This window comes from Procambarus clarkii, chromosome 52, assembly GCF_040958095.1.
Source record: "Procambarus clarkii isolate CNS0578487 chromosome 52, FALCON_Pclarkii_2.0, whole genome shotgun sequence".
In the NCBI taxonomy this organism is placed as follows: domain Eukaryota; kingdom Metazoa; phylum Arthropoda; class Malacostraca; order Decapoda; family Cambaridae; genus Procambarus; species Procambarus clarkii.
In genome coordinates, this window is record NC_091201.1 from 23,246,688 (window position 1) to 23,268,341 (window position 21,654).

Below are 21,654 nucleotides of genomic sequence, written 5' to 3' on the forward strand. Positions count from 1 at the left end.
ATAATCTGAGTGTCAATATACTATTCTGTATTGAGTATGGGTAAATATTTAGTTTATTCTTGTTCTTGTTTAATTCATTCCTGTTTAAAAGACTTTGCAGGAAACATTTGTCTAAAATCCTTGGTAATAAGCGTTCGATGCGCTATAGACAACTGGGCATACATACCCGGCAGCATTACATATAAAACTATTCCATACAACAGAGTTGGTACCCACTTGCCGCCGATCTTGGCAATCTCTACGACTGTGCCCATCTGGAATTTCAATGATAGCGTGGCACCACCACTGTTTTTCTATTCGTACAGGTTACAGAGTGTAATAATTTGATTAATATTACCCACCTAATGGGTGGGTAACCCATCAAAACACAAACACGCTATTTTTCCTAAGATGGTAATGAAAAGACGGCTATAACATGCAGCTAAGTCATTGTTTGTAACTGAATGGTTAATGGCAATGGTAATTAATTAGTTTCCGTATCTTTTAATGATATACAGGTGAAGATAAGATCGAATTTGTTACAGATAACTGCACAGTAAATTTTCAGTACCAGCTTGTGGTAACTAAAGTAACAGGCACAAGAGACGTAAGATATTCAAACGCTTGCATTTTTAAAGCCATTTAAAAGAGGATTAGTAAATTATGTTTAAGCTTTTCACAGACATGTTCTTGTTGGTGGTCGTAGTACGTGGTCGTTCCAGTTGATGGACGTAATACGTGGTTGTTCTTGTTGATGGTCGTAGTACGTGGTTGTTCTTGTTGATGGTCGTAGTACGTGGTCGTTCCTGTTGATAGTCGAAGAACGTGGTCGTTCCTGTTGATGGTCGTAGTACCTGGTCGTTCTTGATGATGGACGTAGTACGTGGTCATTTTTATTATCTTTATGGTTACAGTTGCTATCTGAGTCTTAAATTCAGTCCATGTCACTCCTTTGATTATTTCGAATGGCAAATCTCCTAATATTGTCCTCCCTCTTTATCCTCAGTGCTTCAGTCATTCCCTTATTGCCCCGCTCATTTGCCTTCTTATCATCCTACTCCTCTTCTCCCTCCTGCCTCAAGATTCCAGCATGACCACCACATAGGACGCCAGCATAGAGATGAAGGTAAGCATGGTCCCTCTCTTGACGCAGAAGAACCCCCAGGCGCTGATCCCCTGGCCGCTGGTGCTGGCAGAAAGGCGGGCGATGAAGGCTTCGAGCTCCGTCAGGTAGAGCCCTGACATAGCTAGACGCTCGTGACCGCGACTTACCTGCAGGGGAAGAGACAGAGGAGAGAGATGAGTGTCAGAGTGCCGGCTTACAGAAGAGTGGAATCAGAGGAAAGAACTGAGGAAAAGTGACTCATAAAAATGTAATGCTACAAAGAATGATATGGAAAAAATATAGCACATAAGAACAATATGTTACCAGTTGAGGGAAATTAAGTAGAGGAAAAATATTTTTGGAAATATATAAATCAAAAGATGCATTAGAATTTATCAAAACTTATCAGGACCTAAAAAAAAACGTTGACACCACATTAGAGCATTAGAGACCACTAGAACCCACTAAACGATATAGGAATCTATCATGACTTGTCTACTGTAAGCAGACTATATTTTTAACACATTGCACTTATGCTCCAGCTGATTTCCCAAGGAACGACTCACTGTAAATAAAATCCTCCGGATTCAGTTTGGCCCACAAGAACCATCAGTGACCCGTCAACACGTCTAATTTTTCACTAAAAACTTACCGCTTTTATCTCTTAATTACCTTACCTGACCTTCAGCTTCTGCTAATATTGAAGCCAGTACATCCCACTCTCCTTGAACACCCACCCAAGTGTACATGGGGATAGATCTTGGTAAAAACATGATACAGTATAATCCACCAAGAGCCACTAGGATCCACCAGGATCCACTAGGATCCACCAGGATCCACCTGGCACTATACACACACACTTTACTCACCACCACCTTGGTGCTGCTGGCCTGGTCGTGAACACAAGCTTGACCCAAGAAGAGAACAGGAGTTCGAACCAGGTAAAAAAGAGCGTTTCCGAGGAATCCGATGCTGGCGAGGATTTTTCGGGTCTGTAAAAAAAGTCAGTTGAGTATGAGCTTAAAGCAAGAGAATGTAATTGTGAGGAGTAAGTGGTAAGCCAGTATGACTTGGAATGAATATAGAGACAAGGAACCGGGAGATGAGGAAGAATATAACCTGTGCCAGCGGCTTAAACGCCGACCCAGTACGAAACTCGGGTGTCACTCTGCCAATATAACATAACGTCTCGCATAACATATAAACTTAACATCTTGCAATGGTCGTGGAAGTTGATATCGCGTCCTACCTTCAGCACGGGAATGAGGAGCGTGCAGATCATGACAGTATACGCCGCGAAGTTCATCAGCACCAAGGGAGAGAAGACCTTGTTGAGGTGTGCCAGGACCTCGTCCACCTCATCGTACAGACTCCACACCTCTCGTAGCTTCTTCAAGTGGCACTGGTGGCTCTCTGGACGCTGGTGCTGCTCGGTGCCAATCTGGTGACACATAGCCAAGATATAGAGACTTAAATTCCGTAATTAACTCGACATGGAGGTACTAGAATATACAGTGGATAAACTGGTGGATTGTGACGGTGGCTGGCAAAATTGTGCGGCGCGGTCAGTGCTGGAGGCAGTGTTGTACTGATCAAGACTCCGTGTCGTAAAGGCTTCTCAATAAAGAGCGAGGAATACTTAAATTATGCGTCTGCATTCTTCTCCCTGGAAGGGTGAAGCAATATCAGAGCTCGCCCTGGGAGTGGGCACACCTTGGCTTCGGTGTGGCCAAACCTCTCTCTCTCTCTCTCTCTCTTGGAATAGACACATTTAAGCCCTTAATAGGCTTTAAAAAATATAATGAAACCAATCCATGGGATTGAAAAAGTTATTTTTTTTTTAATTCAGAGATGAAAGGGAAAAGAAAACATAACTCCAGAAATGTGACACTTAAATTCTAGTCCTTACCTGGATTTCAGGTAATAACCTTTTTATTAGTGTTGCTTGTATTGAAAATTCAAGTACTCGTCACAAGGCATTATTTCATTTTTTTTTAATTTGGGTTGTATTATATTATGTTATACTTTACTTTATTTGTATTTGTACATATATATATACATATACATATATATATATATATATATATATATATATATATATATATATATATATATATATATATATATATATATATATATATATATATATATATATATACAAAGAGAGAGAGAGAGAGACAGACAGACAGACAGACAGACAGACAGACAGACAAAATGTGAGAAGTATAATGACTTATGAGTGTACAAAACTGTATAAGGTCGGAGCACAGCCCAGGAGTAAGCCCTCAGAGGTGTGGTGAGAGGCAGCACAGCCCAGTAGAGAGCGTGAGGTACTAACACATGGAGCTGGACACCCGCCAGAGGTCTGGGAGTAATAAGAGCATGATTGAAGAGAGGGTTTAGCACCCTCTGGAGGGACGCCAGCAATTCCACGTACAGGAAGTGCCTTTTCCTGGTACAAAAATACTCTGGAATTGTGTATAATGTTATCCACACCTATTTGGGTTACAAACATACTCCAGGAGTAAGGATAAAGTATCTTCGCTTAGTTCGACCAAGTGAGGTGGGTGGTGACCTAAATTCAAGCCTTAATAATGTATATAAACAGGCTTTTTGTCCCCCTACAAACTGAATTATAAACTATTATTATTATTCTTTTACCTTTTTGACATGCAAATTATCGTTTAAGTAGAAAATAGATTATAAGCCTAGTTTATAATCTTACGTATTTAATCTTGAGCCCGTAAGATGGTGCCGAGTGCTGAGACCTGTCTTGAGCCCACTTGTAAAAGATGTCGTCGAGGGCAGCGTTGAGGGTCTTGTAGTAGAGGGAGAGGTGGTGGGCAGCGAGGATGAGGAAGGCCTCGGGCACCAGCAGACCGGCCCACGTCAGGAGCACGGTGGCGTGTTGAACCACGTGCAGCACCAGCGACCACGGGGCCTCCACCAGGTTGCCTGTCGTGGTATTACTCTCAGTAAGGGAGACATTGGGGACTGAACCTGTCATGTGTTACACTCAGTGAGAGCACATTGGGGACTGAACCTGTCATGTGTTACACTCAGTGAGGGAACTTTGGGGACTGAACCTGTCATTCTGCCAATACATTTGTATTTTCTCATATACAATGCAATGTTATTACATACTAGAATGTGCTGAACAATTTGTCATAACTTAGGTCATTTGGTTAGGTTCTGTTGGCCATTATTGGTATTTGCAGTACGTGCGACTCGAGCAGAGGCTGTTAACGAATGACTGGTCGAGAAAAGTACGTAAAAAAGTACGTACGAAAAAGTATCAATCGTGAGTCGTGTGTGTTAAGTGTTTTCCATTCATCAACAGGGGGTTTGGGTGGCCTTAACAGCTATTTGGCCTTTGTTGATGACGGCGGGCAGGAGGACGGGGTGACGTGGGTGAACCATTTACAGGAACAGGGTTCGAACAGAGCATGTGAGCAAAGCACTCTTCGAAAAGGGTTTGAACGCCATTAGTTGAATGGTGTGTAAAGTGTATTTAATTTAAAAACAAGGGGTTTGGCGGCTGGATTAACGAGCAGTTGTAATTTGTTTATTTTATGAGGGCAATCTGATGAATTAAACTTTGAAATTCATTCAGTCATAGACTTCAATCTCTAAGTCGACGAAAGCCCTGAGCTTCATTCAACCGAAGCCCTGAAGCTCATTCAACCAAACCCCTTACCAGACAGCCCGTCCTCCAAACAAAGATCCAAAAGTGATTCCATGCACCCGCCAAACCCCCTGTTTATGAATGAAAAGCGGTTTACACACGACTCACAACTGCTGACGTTCGAACATATCCGGAACAAGTGTTTCACTGACGAATTTTGTTCGAATCACAACGCTATAAATGCTTCTCCCACGTACTACAAATACAAATAATCGCCAACAGAACCTAAACACCTAACCTAACCTATGCCTATATATGCACAATATGCTAGTATGTTATAATATTAATTTATACTTGAGAAAATTCCCGTTTTGAATGAACAGCATATTAAAATTTATGAATGCGTCTGTGGGGTCGACCGCTGGATGTAATGGACTTGAGTCGAGGACGGGTTGTACCAGACGTGGCTACACTGAGGCCCACCCACCGTAGTAGACGGAGGAGTTGGACTGATGGAAGTACTGGTAGGTGAGCAAGCCCAAGGAAGCGACCGCCATCACCACATAGGCGCCCAGGACGATGAGGGAGAGGTGGGACTTAGCCCGGCAGGTCATCACGATCCTCAGACGGTGCTCCACAGCCCGCCACTTATCCAGGAACACTGAGGCTTTCCCTGTGGAGGCGCACTCGAGGTAGGTGGCACGTGGAGAAGGTGCCTGTCAGTGTCGTGTGTGCTTTTTACCTTTTCACAATTGTTAACAATCTAAGCTAAGAAATGACGCTCATCTGAGTCAAAATGGCTCATTAAAGTCATTATATGTCGCATTCATTATCATGTGAGGAGCGAGATATTTTCAAAGTTAATATAAAAAAAGGGTTTGTAACATCTCATGTTTATTATTTGTAAAATGGTTATGGTTCCATATAATCCGGGTACCTATTTATGTAGCCTGTCCTCAGGCTAGGCTCGTTAAAACGGCGGCCGTTCCCCAAGACGCTCTCATCTATTTTAACGTTTTGTGGATTATAAAGAGGTTTATTATCGTATATAAATCAATATTATTTTATGTTAAAGTTTAATATATAGTTGGGCGTAGGTTTGCTTAGGTGTTTAGGTTCTGCGGCGATTATTTGTACTTTAAGATCGTGGGTGAATCATTTACAGAGTTGCAGTTCGAACAGAGATCATCAGCTGAGCACTAGTCGAGAGGTGCTTGAATGGCATCAGTTGTGTGTTGTGTGTAACCCGTTTCTCATGCATAAACAAGAGGGTTCTGGCGGCTGGATTAGCGATCATTTGGTTGATGACGGGGGGGGGGAGGGGGGTAGCCGGAGTCACTCAGCCCGTCCACAACGACAAACACCAAATGCTTATTAATCCATTCTGCATGTCATATTTATGAACGATAAACGCTTTACTCACAACTGATGACGTTCAGCGTTTACTCACAACTGACGCTTTGCACCAGGGTGCAAAGCGAGGGTAGGTTGATGCTGGGGAACAGAGGAACAGAGGAAGATCCTCTGGAACAGATGTTGATCCTCTGTTCAAATCAGATCTAAATGCTTCATTCACATTTAAATGCAACAGCCCGTCCACATCAACAGAGGCCAAATACTCTTTAATCCAGCCGCCAAATCCCTTGTTTGTGATTTAAAATCGGTTTACACGCGACTGACAATTGATATACAAATATTTATCGAAGAATGATTTACTGACAACCTCCGTTCGCATCGCCACTCTGCAAATGCTTCACCCACGTACTACAAATACAAATAATTAACAAAACTTAAACACCTAACCTATGCCTCCCTATACATAGAAATTAAATATATAATAATATTAACTTATATATGGGCACAAGTCAGTTTTTAATAAACAGTATGTTAAAATTTACGGATGTTCTGGGGGAGAGGAGGGGAGGCTGGCGCTTTAAGTAGCCTGGTCTGAGGTCGGTTTGAATATAAATAATTGCCAACAGAACCAAATTACGTAACATAACCTAGTTTACGCATATCTTGAGGTTATCTTGAGATGATTTCGGAGCTTAGCGTCCCCCTATAGACTATAATAACTAACCCCCATAACTATAGACTAATTATAATATACGATAATATTAATTTAAACATGCGAAACTAATTTTTTTCATTACACTATAAGTTAAAATTGTTGAATATGTTTTTTATGGACGGCCGCCGCTTGAACGCGTAGCGTGAGGATGAGCTGTCAAATGCAAACGCCTCACAAATGAGAGGACTTGGGTTCGATTCCTGGACAGGATGGGGACGGCTTACGGAACGTTCCTCCAAAACACCTCGCCCCTGTACACCCAACACTAATTTTAACTCGTGTTTCGTCTAAAATAATGTACTGGATAACGTGACTGGTCCCAGTTCTTTGTCCGAGGCCTAAATCCCAACATGAAAAAAATCTGAATTCAATAAATATGTCACTTAAGAGTATATGAGAAACGGCTCCTAAAATGCTGTGGGATTTAGTGATATCTCGTTGTTCTAAAACACATTTACTAGTAAGTTCTCACTAGAGGCGCAGCGCACTGTAGATCCTTCCACCTGGAGAGAGGGAGGGATCACAGGGACGAGCGGCGGGGGAATATAAATCACCATTAGTGCAAGTTATCATAAATTCCATGTGTGCGAAAGGGAAGCATCATAATGTTTAAGTTTTGCTGATGGAGTAGAAGCAAGAGGGCATGAAAATAAATATTTAGGCAGCATTTTCGTTGACGTGAAGAGTGAATGTGATGATAGTAGTAGTACAATCAACATGACCACCATATAGTGGTCATGTTAGATAGAATAGTCCTTTAATAACAAGCCAATTTCAATATAGTTTTGGCCAAAGGAAGCCTTCCTGTAAGCAAGTATCTGTAGACGACGTATCTGAAAAACATTCGTAGACATGTGACCAAAGCATTGAAGCTATAGACAAGTGTCTTGTATTAAATTTAGAAACTAACATTCTGAACGTGTATGTGTGTGTTTCTTTCGCTTGTGTATTTGTGTGTTTTCGTCTTAATATCGGATGACGGAGGTCTAGTGCAGCTAAAGTTTGTGCAAGTACATCAGACAGGACGTTGAATATCATAGTGACTGGTGGAGTGTTCGTCTAAAAAGGCCACTTGACACACCCGATAAAGAGGCATCTTTTAACCTAAAGATCCCACATTAGAAACGAGAAATTTAAATAACAACTTGAAAAAATATCGATAATTAATGAATGGAAACAAACAAGTCTTATTATTAGTAGAATAGAAAGATATACGAGGACAGAGACTGGATGGAATGATAAAATTACTTACACACATGAAACGCAAGATTAACGCTGAACGAGCGTAGGAAAACATTACGTTCTCACACCACATTTTGTCCAGAAATCTCAGAATAAAAGCCGAGTATTTAAGTCGCGACGACAACTGTAGTACTCACCGGCTCTGACGAGGGTGAGGACGCCTGAGCACCACGGGACGACGAGGCTGCCCAACCAAGGCAGACTGCTCAGCATTTGCGACAAGGAAAGTCTGCGGGAAGGAGGTAAGCTTTGTGGTCACTATTAGAACTCCCTCAGCTTAAGGGTGATTGTGATGTCTGCGGTGGTGAAGCTGGTACAGAAGGTGATTGTGATCTCTGTGGTGGTGAAGCTGGTACAGAGGGTGATAGTGATCTCTGTGGTGGTGAAGCTGGTACAGAAGGTGATAGTGACCTCTGTGGTTGTGAAGCTGGTACAGAGGGTGATAGTGATCTCTGTGGTGGTGAAGCTGGTACAGAAGGTGATAGTGACCTCTGTGGTTGTGAAGCTGGTACAGAAGGTGATTGTGATCTCTGTGGTGGTGAAGCTGGTACAGAGGGTGATAGTGACCTCTGTGGTGGTGAAGCTGGTACAGAGGGTGATAGTGATCTCTGTGGTGGTGAAGCTGGTACAGAGGGTGATAGTGACCTCTGTGGTGGTGAAGCTGGTACAGAGGGTGATTGTGATCTCTGTGGTGGTGAAGCTGGTAGTGAACCTTGACCTTAGTGTTGGTAAAGCTGATGGTAGTACACTTTGTATCCACAGTGGTGATGCTGGTGGCGCAGCCCGACCGCTCAAGCAGTAGTACTTAGCTGGCATTATGATGGATAACTCCCCCTAAGACCAAAAAGTGATGTACTAAACGTTTTATCGCCTCGACAAATTGATGTGATGTCCCGTTTTCTATCCGTGGGTCCTCGGTTAAGTTAGGTTCGGGCAATTTAGTACATCAGTTTAGTGACGTTGTGGACCCTGGAGAGGACGGGCTGGGTGGTGAGCTTGGTGATCAACTTCGTGTGGTGAATCCTAGAGTAGAGACCTTATAAAACGATAGTGAGAGTGCTGGAAAATTTGTGGTGACCATCCGCCATTTAGTGGTGAGTCACCAAGTGGAGGAGTGGTGACCATGTTCACTTCAGTAGGGCCAATAATACCGTACATGGTGCCATGGAGTGAAGATGACCTCACTGTTCACAGCTGGCACTCTAAGACTTCCTACGCTATATTATCCTCTCAGCCTCTCATGTAGAAAGCTACTATGGATGGTAGTACATCATCGTTTACATATATATATATGTGTATGTGTGTGTATGTATGTATGTATGTATATGTATATACACCTTCCATCAGACCATGGCGAAATTGTCCCACGAGTTTTCAGCTAACTGTGTCTTATTCAAAGCCCCATTCATCAAGCTACAGCCAATCTGCATCCACGCGGCCCCTTCCCCCCCCCCCCCCTTCTCCACCCACACACACACACACACACACACACACACACACACACACACACACACACACACACACACACACACACACACACACACCACAGGAGGCCTCGCGGCTGAGTGGACAGTGCTATGAGCTCGTAGTCCTAAGGGCCCGGTTTCGATCTCGGGCAGAGGCAGAAACAGATGGGCCTAGTTTCTTTCAATCTGATACCCCTCTTCACCTAGCAGTAAAGAGGTACCTGGGAATTAGACAGCTGCTACGGGTTGCTTCCTGGGGGAAGTGTATTAGAGAGAAATATATGTAGTAGAAATAATAGAGGAAAAATAAATTGGTTTGAAACGCGGAGTCCCAGAGCTAATAGCTCGATTCTGAGGATACAAATAGTAAATATAAATTGTAAATACACACATACACGCGTGTGTGTGTGTGTGTGTGTGTGTGTGTATGTATATATATACATACATACACCCAACCTCTCACATACTCAACCCGTGCCATTCAGAGGAGAGGATCTGGAGTGGAAGAATCATCTCCCTTCCTCTACTGACAGAGATTCCAAAACTCCAGTGGAAATATTCCTTGTGACTATCGACGATGATGAAGCGACGCGAGTCTCTAGAGCAAATATTCTCTTTAGTGTTCAGAGACGGAGATTGTAAATGGTGAAGGCTTGGCGGGTGGAAATGTTCTGGAGGCCCCGAGACCAGTCCTCGATTTGCCTGCCAGGCAGACACACTTCACACATATTACTTACCCCATGGAAACACCACGCTCTGCGATACTCCGAGCAACGATAAATACCGCTCGGTCTTTACTGTGTTCCAGTTCACACTACATCACCATGGGGGTATATACTGCCCTTGCCAGTCTGGGGTACACGCTACACTACCAAGGTTAACCATAAGCACACACACACACACACACACACACACACACACACACACACACACACACACACACACACACACACACACACACTCGCCTCGGGGGGCGGACAGCACGCTGGACCGTGATTATGTGGTCCAGGGTTCGATTTCGGACGCCAGCGAGAAACAATGGGCAGAATTTCTTTCACCCCTAATGCCCCTGTTACCTAGCAGTAAATAGGTACCTGGGTGTTAGTCAGCTGTCACGTGCTGCTTCCTGGGTGTGTGTGTGTGTGTGTGTGTGTGTGTGTGTGTGTGTGTGTGTGTGTGTGTGTGTGTGTGTGTGTGTGTGGTGTGGAAAAAAATAGTAGTTAGTAGCAGTTGATTGATACTTGAGAGGCGGGCCGAAAGAGCAGAGCTCAACCCCAGCAAGGACAACTAGGTGAATACATACACACACACACTGGCACTGTCAACATTGTCACTACGCCATTATGAAGAACCATGAGCAAGAACACACTGCCGTTTTCAATCTTGGGTACACAAGTACAAACACGCTAACATAAATCGGTTAACATCAGCAGGGCATGCAATGTTTGGTATACATCTTGGCCACAATTCAGGACTACGTCCAAAGTGTGTGTTCTGTGTACCATATATGTAAGATTATGTGTGCTATACTAGCAAAGAATCCCACCTAGCAATGCTCGCACTAACATGTAATAATCCAGAAGTTTGCTATCAGACAAGTCCCGGATTAAGACGCATGAATTACGAGGGAAAATTTCATAAGTTCGATCAAAGGAGAGAAAAAGTGCCGGGGGAGAGGTATAAGCCCAGTGGATCAGTGCACACTACGTTATCTGGGAGCGACCAATGATACAATACATGGTGGAAATTGAACACTTGGATAGTCAAGAAAAGTTACAGAAATATTCTTACAATGTTTGATTCTTCGAAATATATTTTTTTCCTTTATTATTTCTACTACATATATCTCTCTACAACATGCGCGCACACACACACATCCCCAGGAAGCAGCTCGTAGCAGCTGTCTAACTCCCAGGTACCTATTTACTGCTAGGTAACAGGGGCATCAGGGTGAAAGAAACTCAGCCTATTGTTTCTCGCTGGCGCCGGGGATCGAACCCGGGACCACAGGATCACGCGTACAGCGTGCTGTCCAGTCAGCCACCGGCCCCCTAAGTGTGTGTGTGTGTGTGATTAGACTGTAGAGAGAACATTATATGCATGAAAACTCAATTTGAGCTTATTTTTATTTATGTATATGTGTTTCTGTACATGTATATGTGTTTGTGTGTATTTTAGTGCCTTCATATAGATAAAACTGCGTGTATATATGTTTGTGTATATGCCTGCGTCGAACCTTACACACAAGATAACGCTTAAGAATTAAGATGAATTAAATATAATTTCTTGTTCACTAAGTTCACTAAGCGTCCAGGTGGTAACACGCACCGTTGGCGTGATATTGACCCGATTACCATACAAGTCTCTCGATCTGTCACTGTCAAAGCCGAATAAAACTCGTCTATATACAAGTGAATCAACTTAGAACTGGCGTTAACTTACATGCTTTAGCTGTCAGGCATAGAAGAGAACATATTTGTCAAAATCAGCTGCATACAGCCACCTTGTTGCCGCCTTTGTAACACTAAAGAGCTGTAACTCTTGGTCGATATTATGTTATAAGTGACGCTTAACGACTATTCGACACGTTGACCTGAGATTAGTGAACTGCGCCTGCGTTCGTACTCTTGTGAGTGGTTAACTGACTATATAGTTGTCTAGAATTTTTTGAAGGGTTTCGTAAAAGGCATCTTGCCCGTCGTTCAAGATACTAAATCTAACATGCCCAAAATCAGTGTTATAACCTCTTGAGAACCTTGACAAGGATCAGAATATCAGGGTTACAACAGCAGACAGAAGAGGCACCTGCAGTGTTTTCATGCACACAAAAGCAAACAAAAGGCTGAGTGCCCGACTCAGCATTTGATCCTACTCAGGGACGAGCTTCTCGGGATCCTCTTCAAACACCACACAGCTTATACACGTCCAAGGAAAAGCTCTTCTCCATTTCCCTACCAAGAGTATGGTTGAGAGCCCAGCAGCCTAGGTAGTCACACTACTCTGTCACCACGAGTGTTTTATGCCTTTAACCACGCCTAATATAATTCAATATTTATCCTCTGATAACATATACTTCAACATTCCTGTCAAAAGTCGTGATAACGTCAATATACACAGTCTCTTGATTTACCATTACTTAAAAACACCGCAGCCGCTGCTTGACACACTGCTCATGCTTGACACCAATACTTGACACACTGCACATGACAGGCTTCACAAGGCGGTCACAACAACTCCTGCTTGACACACTTCCCCATCTTGAAGACACTTACCATTACCGTCACCTGCCCCCTACACCTCCAACTCCCCGTCTACACCTACCTGTCATCATTAAAGAGGATGTAGGTGTTGAAGGCGTGGTAGGCGAGGGAGACGGAGAAGATGGCGAGCACGCAGAGGACCAGATACGGTGGGTAGGATCTCCAGCTCATTTTCTGACTCCTGTTGTATATAATATCCTTCCTTGCTGCGGGGTCCACGCTCCGCTCCTCCACCTCCTCGAGCATCTGGTCCCATGCTATTTCTCGTGTTCTTACCGTACTTGTCGTGGCGGTGTAGGCGTCGGTGAGAGGCCAGCAGCCACACACTCGGGCCAGACTCAGTAGCAGCCCAATGTCCCTGTGGAGTTTATGACACAATGAAGAGATATTGATGTGCCCGGCGTCTACACCATTTAGTGTAGATTGGGCAAGTGTAAACAAGGTTTTGGTCTCAGGATTCGGCAGTGTACAGTACTGTCTAACACCAGCTGACACTGTACTCGCTGTGTACAGTGTCAGCTGTACACAGCGAGTACAGTGTCAGCTGTACACAGCGAGTACAGTATCAGCTGTACAACGTCAAAATAGGCGCTGCCTCGCCTGGCCGATCTAGCTTTCTACAGAATGTTTTATCTTTACATTAGATGTTCTTTAATTCTTAAGAAGAAGCGCTCTATAGCTTACAATCCCTTAATGAAGAGGTTCAAGCCAGAGAAGATCCAGCAGACCTGACCACTCCCCTGCCCCAGGACACCTGAGAATAACCCACCATCACACACAAACCATTTCATTCACTTTACACCATCGGTGCTTTGAACCACAGACCACAAAAACACAGCCCGCAGCCCGACCTACTGAACCTGCGGGCTGTGTCTTTTGTGGTCTGCGGTTCGAGGCTCCAATGGTCCAAAGTGAATTAAATGTTATCCCCAATATGGTGGTTCACACACACAATTATTATTAAATTTGGTAAAGCACCGGCTCCGCCTCCTGAAGGGTCGGCGCTCAGTTCATGTGGTTGAGCACTGTTCCTTCACGCTATTCTCATATCCCAGCTTATTGGCCTCATTTCCCTTCCAAGTGCTCTATAATCATACTGGCTTAGTGCTTTCTCCTCATAATTTCCATTGTTTCCCACTTCCTTATTGCGAACCTCGTTAGCAGGCAAGATGCTTGCACAACACCTGCAACACAGGCTACGGTCTCATTCCTTCCCTCCCTCCCTTCGTTGTCGCCTCCGACGCACCAGCACACACACACACACACACACACACACACACACACACACACACACACACACACACACAAAGAGACCAAACCAATCCCGGGACCAAAGAGCCAAAGCTCAACCCCCGCAAGCACAAATAGGTGAGTACACACACACACACACACACACACACACACACACACACACACACACACACACACACACACACACAAACTCAAAAAAGGAAGAAAGACAAAGATGAAATGGATTAGAAAATCTATAGTGGCTTGACGTGAATTACTAGAGTCTGAGCCGGTATAGTAATAACCCTATATTATATAGTATAATGTACTAATAAGCTATGTTAATAACGCTATAATGACTGCTTGATGGCTGGTTATAAGCCACGAATGAGACGCCCACAGCTGGTGCTGGGAACAAGTCACTATCAAATAATAATAAGGTAATTATTAGAATATTTAATCAGCTGTGTGTGCGCTTATCGAAATTCCTTTCACATAGAATTCTTTCCTCGTGGAGGCGATGTGAACCTGGAGTGTGAGTGTGAACCTGGAGTATGAGTGTGAACCTGGAGTATGAGTGTGAACCTGGAGTATGAGTGTGAACCTGGAGTATGAGTGTGAACCTGGAGGATGAGTGTGAACCTGGAGGATGAGTGTGAACCTGGAGTATGAGTGTGAACCTGGAGTATGAGTGTGAACCTGGAGTATGAGTGTGAACCTGGAGTATGAGTGTGAACCTGGAGTATGAGTGTGAACCTGGAGTATGAGTGTGAACCTGGAGTATGAGTGTGAACCTGGAGGATGAGTGTGAACCTGGAGTATGAGTGTGAACCTGGAGGATGAGTGTGAACCTGGAGTATGAGTGCGAACTTGGAGTAGGCGTGTAAACATGGAGAATTGATCTATCGGGAGAAAGCGCGAAGCCATTACGACTATATAGCACTTGGAAGTGGGTCAGGATAAGGATTTGGGATGGGACGGGGGGAAGGAATGGTGCTCACCAACCACTTGGACGTTCGGGGATTGAACGCCGACCTGCATGAAGCGAGACTGTGGCTCTACCGTCCAGCCCAGTGTAAACCTGGAGCGAATGTGAGTTTGGTATATCGATGAATATTTGCCGCCTCCCCTGCGACCTGCGGCAGTGTTCCCTGCGACCTGCGGCAGTGTTCCCTACGATCTGCGGCAGTGTTCCCTGCGACCTGCGGCAGTGTTCCCTGCGACCTGCGGTAGTGTTCCCTACGACCTGCGGCAGTGTTCCCTACGACCTGCGGCAGTGTTCCCTACGACCTGCGGCAGTGTTCCCTACGACCTGCGGCAGTGTTCCCTACTACCTGCGGCAGTGTTCCCTACGACCTGCGGCAGTGTTCCCTACGACCTGCGGCAGTGTTCCCTGCGACCTGCGGCAGTGTTCCCTACGACCTGCGGCAGTGTTCCCTACGACCTGCGGCAGTGTTCCCTACGACCTGCGGCAGTGTTCCCTACGACCTGCGGCAGTGTTCCCTACGGCCTGCGGCAGTGTTCCCTACGGCCTGCGGCAGTGTTCCCTACGACCTGCGGCAGTGTTCCCTACGACCTGCGGCAGTGTTCCCTACGACCTGCGGCAGTGTTCCCTACGACCTGCGGCAGTGTTCCCTACGACCTGCGGCAGTGTTCCCTACGACCTGCGGCAGAGGTCTCACTTGAGGCCATCAGGCAGATGAGGGCCCGTCTGGTTCACAACGCACTATTCAAATATTGACCTCCGACAATCTACGAGCGTCAGTGTTTGACATTATCCGGCCGGCCACACTCGTAGCTGACAAAGAGACGTGTTCACTACCAGCCTGCAGTGTCAACACTCCCTAAAGCAAAGTTGCCATAACAACTTACCAAACTTGTCGTAGGTCTAACAGAACATGACGCTAGAATATCTGTTATTCATTTATTACAAATTTCACGGTACCGTATTAGAGATTCATCCTGTCAGTTGATTCCAGGATGTATGAGTCAGAATACTTATTTATTAAACTCTACATAAGTCTGTATTTGATTTATTGTTTAGGGAAGGGGGATTGCTTGCTATTTAACCAAATTGAAGGGCATTTAAGATAATTTTTTAATGTTTTCTTATGTCGTAGGTTCCCTACGACCTTGTTCCCTATTCTCGCAGTAGTGAGAGAGTCCGGAAAGGGCAAAAACGTCATTGCTTACCCTTCTTTATTGATGTATTGGTTCCGCTACTTCTCTGAATATTTCCACTACAAAGGAGACTTTACTAGATACAAGACGCACAAGTACTGCGTTATTCAAGTGGCATACGATACTATTCGGATATCAGACCAAACGACGCCATCAAACTTTCTTTTGAAAACAAGTTTACACTAAATTCAGTTACTGGAAGAAAGAACATTTCATTTTTTTCAGTTAAAGCATTAATTTCAAATTCACTATTTATTATTATTGAACTGCTGTTTGTCACTGTTTAAGACTTGCCGTTCTCAGGGTACTGTAATGAACGATTTCAACTTTAATAATATATTTGGGATTTCTTTCTCACCAAGACAGCTGTCGACTTCAGTAGAGGATCGAGCTGTAACTTATGTATGAACTACGCACGCTAGTAATGCTAGTGTATGAACTACACACGCTAGTAATGCTAGTGTATGAACTACACTAGCTAGTAATGCTATTGTGTAAACTACACTAGCTAGTAATGCTATTGTATGAACTACACTAGCTAGTAATGCTATTGTATGAACTACACTAGCTAGTAATGCTATTGTATGAACTACACTAGCTAGTAATGCTATTGTATGAACTACACTAGCTAGTAATGCTAGTGTATGAACTACACTAGCTAGTAATGCTATTGTGTAAACTACACTAGCTAGTAATGCTAGTGTAGTTTACACACGCGCTAGTAATGCTATTGTATGAACTACACACGCTAGTAATGCTATTGTATGAACTACACTAACTTGTAATGCTAGTGTATGAACTACACTAACTTGTAATGCTAGTGTATGAACTACACTAACTTGTAATGCTAGTGCATGAACTACACTAGCTAGTAATGCTAGTGTATGAACTACACTAGCTAGTAATGCTAGTGCATGAACTACACTAGCTAGTAATGCTAGTGTATGAACTACACTAGCTAGTAATGCTAGTGCATGAACTACACTAGCTAGTAATGCTAGTGTATGAACTACACTAGCTAGTAATGCTAGTGCATGAACTACTTCAGGCAGTATTGTTGTTAGTGCAGGAATTCTATTATCTAGTGTTGCTCTTGTTATTGTATATTATAGTATTCTTTATTGTTGTTAGTGTTGAAATCACAGTAACTAGTGTTTCTTGTGCATAAATTAGATTAATTAGTGTTTACTGTGCATAAATTAGATTAACCAGTGTTGCTAGTACACGATAGATATTCCTACGTTCTGTTGCCAGTACATCAATTTATTTAACTAATATTTCTAATAGAAGACTAGTTACTTTAACTAGTTTTGCTACTCCTGCACGCCCTTACAATCAGTGTTCTTATTCACTTCGCTGACTTGAGTGGCAATGAGAAGCCTTGATGCAGGGAGAGTGGAGGGTTGGAATCCTTTACCGAATAGTATATCAATTTTCTAATTATTACAAAAGGTTATTTTTGTAGAAGAACATTTTTGTAAATGAAGAGTGGCTAAGGACATTCGGAAATTAATCAACATAGATACTGAGAACTAGTTTACAACGACGATAAATTTAATAGTTCACCAAGTAAGTTGTCTAGATGATAAGACTGCCAAGCTGTAGGTATTAAAGGAATCTTTCTGTTGTCTAATACCCTCGCTCCCTCTCTCCGTCTCTCCTTATCTCCCTGTTCTTCTCACTCGGATTACCTCTCAATATTTTTCAGTGGCATTTCCTTGGCAGACTTCCGTGTAACTCTCATTAGAAAGGGAGCACTAGCGAGGAGATAACTCGTCAAGGTATTTAGAGGGACGGGCAGTGAAGTTTGGTGTATGTATCAGCTCACATTCTCCTTCCCTTTCTCCCATACTACTATTCTTTCCCTCCTATTCTCCGTTCCTTCATACTTCACAATCTCCCTCCCTCCCTCCTTTCCATTCTCTCTCTTTCCAATTTTCCCATTCTTCCTCTCTCGCTTTCTGTCTCTCTCTCTCTCTCTCTCTCTCTCTCTCTCTCTCTCTCTCTCTCTCTCTCTCTCTCTCTCTCTCTCTCTCTCTCTCTCTCTCTCTCTCTCTCTCTCTCTATCCCTCCTGTTGTCTCTCCGAGTGGCCAGAACTTGCTTGAGTAACGTTGATCAACATTGAAGCAAAGTTATCGACGTTAATTCAAGTTAGTTCATTTTATCGATGTCAATAACAGGCGAGAAATTGGTTGGCAAACACTCTACGGACAATCAGACCCACATTTTAATATTCATAGGCGTCGTTGTTGTCGCAATAGGAGCCACTCCTACTTTAAAAACTGTCATGAGAGGGTCGACCTTAATCACTCTATGATACTCACCATATAATCACAATTCACTATAGAAAGGATTGTGGTTCTACAGGGAAAAATTAATCAGACTAATCCTTATATGCAACACATTGCACAGATGAACATAGGTTATCTTGAGGTTATCTTGAGATGATTTCGGGGCTTTTAGTGTCCCCGCGGCACGATCCTCGCCCAGGCCTCCACCCCCAGGAAGCAGCCCGTGACAGCTGACTAACACCCAGGTACCTATTTTACTGCTAGGTAACAGGGGCATAGGGTGAAAGAAACTCTGCCCATTGTTTCTCGTCGGCGCCTGGGATCGAACCCAGGATCACAGGATCCCGCGTGCTGTCCGCTCGGCCGACCGGCTCCCATAGAAGCGAACTTGATGTCTAACAGCTTCCTTCACACAGTTCACAAATGAATCAGTAGACCAGCAAAGACAACAGTCTGTAGCTGCAGAGAATTTCTTGTCAGTAAGACAAGACATTCTATAGTTGGAGAGTCTCAAATGGGTGCTCAGCTTAACAGAGATGCTGGCCATTCAAAAGTCTTTGGAACATGCTCTAGCTGAAAATCAACAACACACTATAAACATACAGATCCAAGAACTGCCACAGAAGCCTTGCATCAAGAACATTTATGCCACAATGTTCGTCTGACCATAAATGTTATAGTATTACTGCAAACACTCAAATGTCAAGGTTGCCGAATAATTATCAAACGGGTGGCAAGTCAAGCTGCACAGCTCGTAACTTTTTTTTTCTTTTATTTATAAAACACATAAATACAATATAAAAACAGTTACCAAAGCACTATTACACAGTGAGTTGGATAGCACACACATGGCTCATAAGAAAATTGAAACAATCAACACAAAACAGGTGATTAAACTCCCCATCCCTCAGCACAGAAGGAATATTACAGTACTGACGAATAAAGGCGTATGATGGGGAACATAAATGAACAGAACACAAGGGGAGAGCATATATCCATCCACTTAACCATGTACAAAACCCATAAAACACTTGAAAACATTAGTAGCACAGCTCGTAACTAAGAGGGTGAACTGTAGATATTTACATACCACAGAGTCTATCGCAGATTAAGGAAATAGTGATAGAGCAATGCAACAAATGTGCAGTGACTATAATGCAGTAGTTGCAACATCCGGATTTACGGGTTAGTAAACCAACTATGAACCACTTATTTTGTGGAGACGGTGCAATAGAAAATCATAATTGCACTTATACCATATGAACTGAACTGCCAGTTTGGCGTCATTAAGTGAGGGCTAGAATATAGGTAACAGACAGATGAGCTCAGCTACACATTCCTTCAGTACCCAAGGTGATACCTCGTCCGGTTACACTGTGTGTTTGTATTTCGATACTCGAGTAGCTTCTGTTTATCCTCCTCCCTGGATGAGCTAGTGTGTTCTAAAGTCTGTTGTAGTATTTGTGTTGGGGTCGGCACTATAAACCCTGCCACTTCGTGAAGGCACTTGCATTAAGAGCTCCCAAACAAAGTGGCTTTAAAAGTGTTTTGTCAACTATCAGCATCTCGAATATTTTTTACTTTGTAACTTGCTTTAAAAAAAATCTGAAAACCTTTTTTTTCGATGTTTTGTTTTTTTCTGGCCTAACGTGGAAGCTTGTATTTCTGGCACATTTGGTGGGTTGGTCGTCCAGTAATGTTTCCAGGATTGCATGGGTTTTCCTCCGTACTTTTCCAGCATGTTCTGTTCAGCCTTTTTTTTTTTTTGCATCCCTTTCGTTGTTTCGTTTTAATGATTTTCTTCCCTGGTTCTTCCCTGGTTCTTCCTTTTGTGTGCTATGATGTGTATTTGAGTGCGTGTACTCACCTAATTAGTTTTCCTCGTAATTGATATCTCTCAGTTATGGAACTAGTCCGGTGGCATTCCTCTGAACTTCCTGCAGCTTGTGTTTGACTGGATATGAACTCCACGCTGCAGCTGCATACTCAGAGGTTGGTCTGACGTATGTGATATACAAGTTTTGAATGATTCCTTACACAAGGTTTTAAAGGCAGTTCATATGTTGTCCAACCTGTTATATGCCGCTTAGGATATCATTTTGATGTGGGTTTCAAGCGACAGGTTTGGTGTAATATGAGATTAATATTGATCCTCTGGTCTCGTTAATCAGCTTTACGACACCTTTCCCGTCTCTTTAATCAGTTCAACGACATCACTCTTGTTTTGTTTGACCCAAACAAAACAAGATCTTGTTGTTTGATCAACAACACCATTGATAGTTCACTTGTTGAACTTCTTGTCAACTTGTTAATTAGCTCATCGACACCACTCCCGTATCGTTAATGAACTCAACGACACTGCCGTCGCGTTAATCAGTTCCTGACTCTCTTGTTTAGAATAGTTCGTAAACTGTTGTTACCTTCCAGCGCGTTGCCTCTAAGTGCCAGTTGAGGTGTTCTTAGTTGTTGCAAGAGCAGTGTGTGTGTGTGGTCTTTAGTTGTTGCAAGAGCAGTGTGTGTGTGTGGTCTTTAGTTGTTGCAAGAGCAGTGTGTGTGTGTGGTCTTTAGTTGTTACAAGAGCAGTGTGTGTGTGTGGTCTTTAGTTGTTGCAAGAGCAGTGTGTGTGTGTGGTCTTTAGTTGTTGCAAGAGCAGTGTGTGTGTGTGGTCTTTAGTTGTTACAAGAGCAGTGTGTGTGTGTGGTCTTTAGTTGTTACAAGAGCAGTGTGTGTGTGTGGTCTTTAGTTGTTACAAGAGCAGTGTGTGTGTGTGGTCTTTAGTTGTTACAAGAGCAGTGTGTGTGTGTGGTCTTTAGTTGTTGCAAAGGTGCTAGGTAGTCCTCAGTCGTAGCAAGGATAGTTTCTTACCCCCCTCATAGTTACTGGAATATTTCTTTTAGATGTTGTTAATATTTTGTATAAACAGTGTAATTTGTATTGTATTGTATTGTATTGTATATTGTAATTTGCCTTCGAGTTTCTCGACTAATTAATAATTCAGTAATGGAACGGCTACACTTGTAGTAAGCCACAACACATGAGGGACCAGTGAGGCGAAGTGTGAGGTGGTAGGCTGGGCATTCCCTCATGTCCAGTCTACCAGCCTCATGTCCAGTCTACCAGCCTCATGACCAGTCTACCAGCCTCATGACCAGTCATTGCCTCATAAGCGAACAGGGTGCTTATTGTTTCATGAGCATCCTGTT

At 43.4% G+C, this 21,654-nt stretch overlaps 2 protein-coding genes across 2 annotated transcripts in view; one reads left to right on the top strand and one right to left on the bottom strand.

Moving 5' to 3' along the window:
• Positions 1-469: 469 nt before the first annotated feature.
• Positions 470-5,329, bottom strand: LOC123763668 (uncharacterized). Its single transcript, XM_045750945.2, has 5 exons — positions 5,197-5,329; positions 3,810-4,039; positions 2,334-2,525; positions 1,954-2,076; positions 470-1,251 (listed from the first exon to the last, which is right to left on the bottom strand). The coding sequence occupies exons 1-5, from the start codon at positions 5,321-5,323 to the stop codon at positions 1,057-1,059; spliced, it is 867 nt and encodes a 288-aa protein (XP_045606901.1). The 5' UTR covers positions 5,324-5,329; the 3' UTR covers positions 470-1,056.
• Positions 5,305-21,654, top strand: part of LOC123763664 (uncharacterized) — a 115,348-nt gene continuing 98,998 nt past the window's right edge. Inside the window, exon 1 of the mRNA XM_069304324.1 lies at positions 5,305-5,401. The gene's annotated coding sequence lies outside the window, so the exon portion shown is untranslated. The remainder of the gene's footprint in view (positions 5,402-21,654) is intronic.

Coding starts and splice junctions, on each gene's coding strand:
- LOC123763668 (XM_045750945.2), bottom strand. CDS start 5,323: ATGACCTGCCGGGCTAAGTCCCACCTCTCCCTCATCGTCCTGGGCGCC. Junction 2,526..3,809: donor ACGGGCTCAAGATTAAATAC/GTAAGATTATAA, acceptor ATGTGTCACCAG/ATTGGCACCGAGCAGCACCA. Junction 1,252..1,953: donor CCAGCAGCACCAAGGTGGTG/GTGAGTAAAGTG, acceptor CTTCCCCTGCAG/GTAAGTCGCGGTCACGAGCG.